General features: G+C 48.3%; 1 protein-coding gene across 2 annotated transcripts; it reads right to left on the bottom strand.

The window, feature by feature from the left end:
* Window positions 1-378: 378 nt before the first annotated feature.
* Window positions 379-2,049, bottom strand: Gm21466 (predicted gene, 21466). Of its 2 annotated transcripts, none has more exons than XM_006536337.2 (2): window positions 1,829-2,049; window positions 379-1,171 (listed from the first exon to the last, which is right to left on the bottom strand). In XM_006536337.2, exon 2 carries the CDS (start codon window positions 1,112-1,114, stop codon window positions 404-406), a length of 711 nt encoding a protein of 236 aa, XP_006536400.1. In that variant the 5' UTR covers window positions 1,115-1,171; window positions 1,829-2,049; the 3' UTR covers window positions 379-403. The 2 variants fall into 2 exon arrangements, with proteins under 2 accessions (XP_006536400.1, XP_006536399.1); XM_006536336.2 differs by having other exon boundaries at window positions 1,841-2,049.
* Window positions 2,050-2,916: the final 867 nt, after the last annotated feature.

Raw genomic sequence — 2,916 nt, 5'->3', positions numbered from 1 at the left:
TTTGGCTTCCTTCCACCTCTCTTTGGGCAGTCATATCATTCTGCCCCCTCCTCCACCACCTATCTCCAGTTCCTTCTCCTCTCGCCCACCAAGACCAGACCAGATAAGTCCCATTCCATTTTTAGATGACTGCTTATGATACTAGCTCACTTTTCTCACAGGCTGAATTGACAGCTGCTCCATCCGTCCATTTTCCACTCACCAAACACACCCAGCAGAGTGCTTCAGACAGCATGCCATACCCACAGAAGCCCGCATTCTTCAAGACAACTGGTATGCCTACATTGAGCCCAGGACACACTCAAGAACAGCAACCTGAGCCCATCTGGAAATTACAACTTCAACTTTATTTCCAAAGAAATTAACTTTATTTCTACAGTTGTGACAACGCCGTGATAAATAATTAGAACTCTTTCTCCAAGTGAGTGACATGTATATGGACATCATCTTCATACTTGATGAGGTACACTCTAGGTTTGGTTTCAATCTGGTAAATGATCAGGCCATCCCTCTTGGAGCCGTCATCATTTGTGTTTTCCACGTGTTTTCCTATCAGGCCATCCACAAACTCCAGGTCAATGTCTAAAGAAGGGGGGTCACTGAACCCCTCCATGATTTGTAGGTCACCCTCTTTAAAGTCATCCAGAAGCTGGTACGTGTATAATATGGGATCTCTCTCATAAGTAATATAAAAGCTGTTATCCAAGATAGGCGCTTGGCTCAGGACCATCCCCCTCCACTCTTCCTTAGAGCCATGCTCACCCTCAAATAGATGATTAACTTCTTTGCCCACTATGGCATCAACAAAGCTGGAATCAGTGACTCCGGATGATACCACCCTCTTGGCGATAACTTTTAGGGACAATACCCTCTTATCTTTGTAAAGTTCCAGAGCATGCACAGAGTCAATCCCATCATATTTAACCAGGTACAGGGAAGGGTTTACTGGCACCTGATCCAGCACAGTTCCATTCCACTGTGTGATAGACTCATCTCCTTCTTTCCACTTATGAAAAATTCTGCAGCCCACGATGTTCCTTTTGGGCAGGGCTGGAGATCTGCTCCTCTGCCTCTTCCGACCAGCTCTTTTCTTGGTCAGCTTTGAACTTTCCATGTCCTGTTATGCAGCTTTGCTGGCCTTCTGCTTCCTGGGTCCTGGAGGGCTCCAAGGCTGCAGTGTGAAAGGGGAGAGACAGTTGACTATGGGGGTAAATGATGAACTCTTCCCAGTGATTGCTTCCATGCTTTTTGCTGGTCCCTAACTGCTGGTGCCAGGAACCTGAGGATGAAGCTTGAAACCTGTCCTGGCACCTGGTTGTGTGGTGCTGTCTCTGGGATTCCCTAAGGCCCCTGTGAAGGAAGTAATAGAGAGTGGGGGAAGGGGTGGCTGGTGTCCAATAGAATCAGGAATCCCCCAACAGGGGAACAAGAGACTCTCCTCAGTGACTGGCTGTTCTGTTCCCAGAGACTAGGTGCTCTGCTGAGTCTAGAGCCCTGCCCCCATAGGATAGTTGCAAATCTGTTTGGAAGTCCAGAAGAGCTGTAAATTGCCTCTCCTCCCTCCACTTTAGTGTCTTGAGCTCCCCTGCCTGCTGTCCCCAGTCCTCACTGCTTTCCCTGGCTGCTTCCAGGTACCTACCTCCAGGCTCCACCTTGCTCTTTCCAGAACCTCAGTCTGGCTCTGAAGGACATCCCAGTTCCTGCTGCTCACTGCAGATCCCCCCTCCCTTTGTCTTCCCCTGGGCTCCTGTTCCCACTGCTACTTAGTTTCTCCTGCGGGGCTCCGTCCCATCCTCCCCCCGACCCCCCACCGCTCCAGGAAGCCCACCTTTTATCCTACCCTTTCTGGTGTCCTGCTGCCAGAGATAGTGGCTGCCAGAGGGGTCTCCAGACACTTTGTGGCCACTTCTGCTAAAAGCCCTAGGTGTGGTGAAGGAGTCCAGCCCAGGGAGAGCTCACCAGCAAGAGCTGTGTGAGTAGGTGGCAGAGCAGTTGAAGTGACCGTTGCTGGTTTCCTGGTGCTGCTGGTGGGCTCGCGCTTGTCCTGGTGCTGCTGGTGGGCTCGCGCTTGTCCTGGTGCTGCTGGTGGGCTTGCGCTTGTCCTGATGCTGCTGGTGGGCTCGTGCTTCCTTCTGTCTAGCTCACACAACTCCCCTGCCACCTGCAGATTCTGTGGAAGCCTGCTGCTCATTTTTCTTTCTGTGTATTTATTAGTGTGCCCTCTGGTTTATGTTATCCTAGCTTTATTGTTTCCTGGTTTCTACACTGCCCGGTGTCGTTTTAGGTTTTTTGTTTGTTTGTTTGTTTGGTTGGTTGGTTGGTTTAGATTGATTTTGTTGGTAGGTTTGTTTTATGCCTGGAGTCTTTCTCACATATTTACTTTCAGTATTCTTTTTTGGTAAGTCTTCTCTTGGCTTCTTCATCCTGTTTAGTTCCTCAGTTCTTTTTTTCTTGCTTCAGGCACATTGCTTCTGAAATTCTATGAATTTTTTCTCAAATAGTTAGAGGGCACCCCATTTTCCCCTCAAAGCACAGGGCCACTAGGTCCAAACTTGAATCTAAGGTAGTCTTAAACTGAACTATATTGTATGATTGCTGGTAGTTAGATTAAGTCAGAGTTCCTCAGGAACTAGAGAAACTTGTTTGGCAGCCAAAAGGAGTTCCTTCCTTTTCCAAATGGCAGATCCCTGTGATCCCATATCAAAGCCCATGCTGTCCTCCAGGTTATTGAAGTTCCTATTCACACTTGTTAAAAGTCTCAAAGCTAGGGCTAGGATCCTGTTCTGTCTCACTCCCTCCTCTACTCTAAAATCTCAGGCTGGTCCAGGTCATGGCTTTTACTCCTCAGCTTCTCTTCTACCTTATAACTAATATAACTGCTCCATATCCTGCTTTTCCTGCCCTATGTCCATTTAT

This window comes from Mus musculus, chromosome X (assembly GCF_000001635.26).
Source record: "Mus musculus strain C57BL/6J chromosome X, GRCm38.p6 C57BL/6J".
In the NCBI taxonomy this organism is placed as follows: Eukaryota; Metazoa; Chordata; class Mammalia; order Rodentia; family Muridae; genus Mus; species Mus musculus.
This window is presented reverse-complemented; position numbering and strand designations above follow the sequence as displayed.

Coding starts and splice junctions, on each gene's coding strand:
- Gm21466 (XM_006536337.2), bottom strand. CDS start 1,114: ATGGAAAGTTCAAAGCTGACCAAGAAAAGAGCTGGTCGGAAGAGGCAG.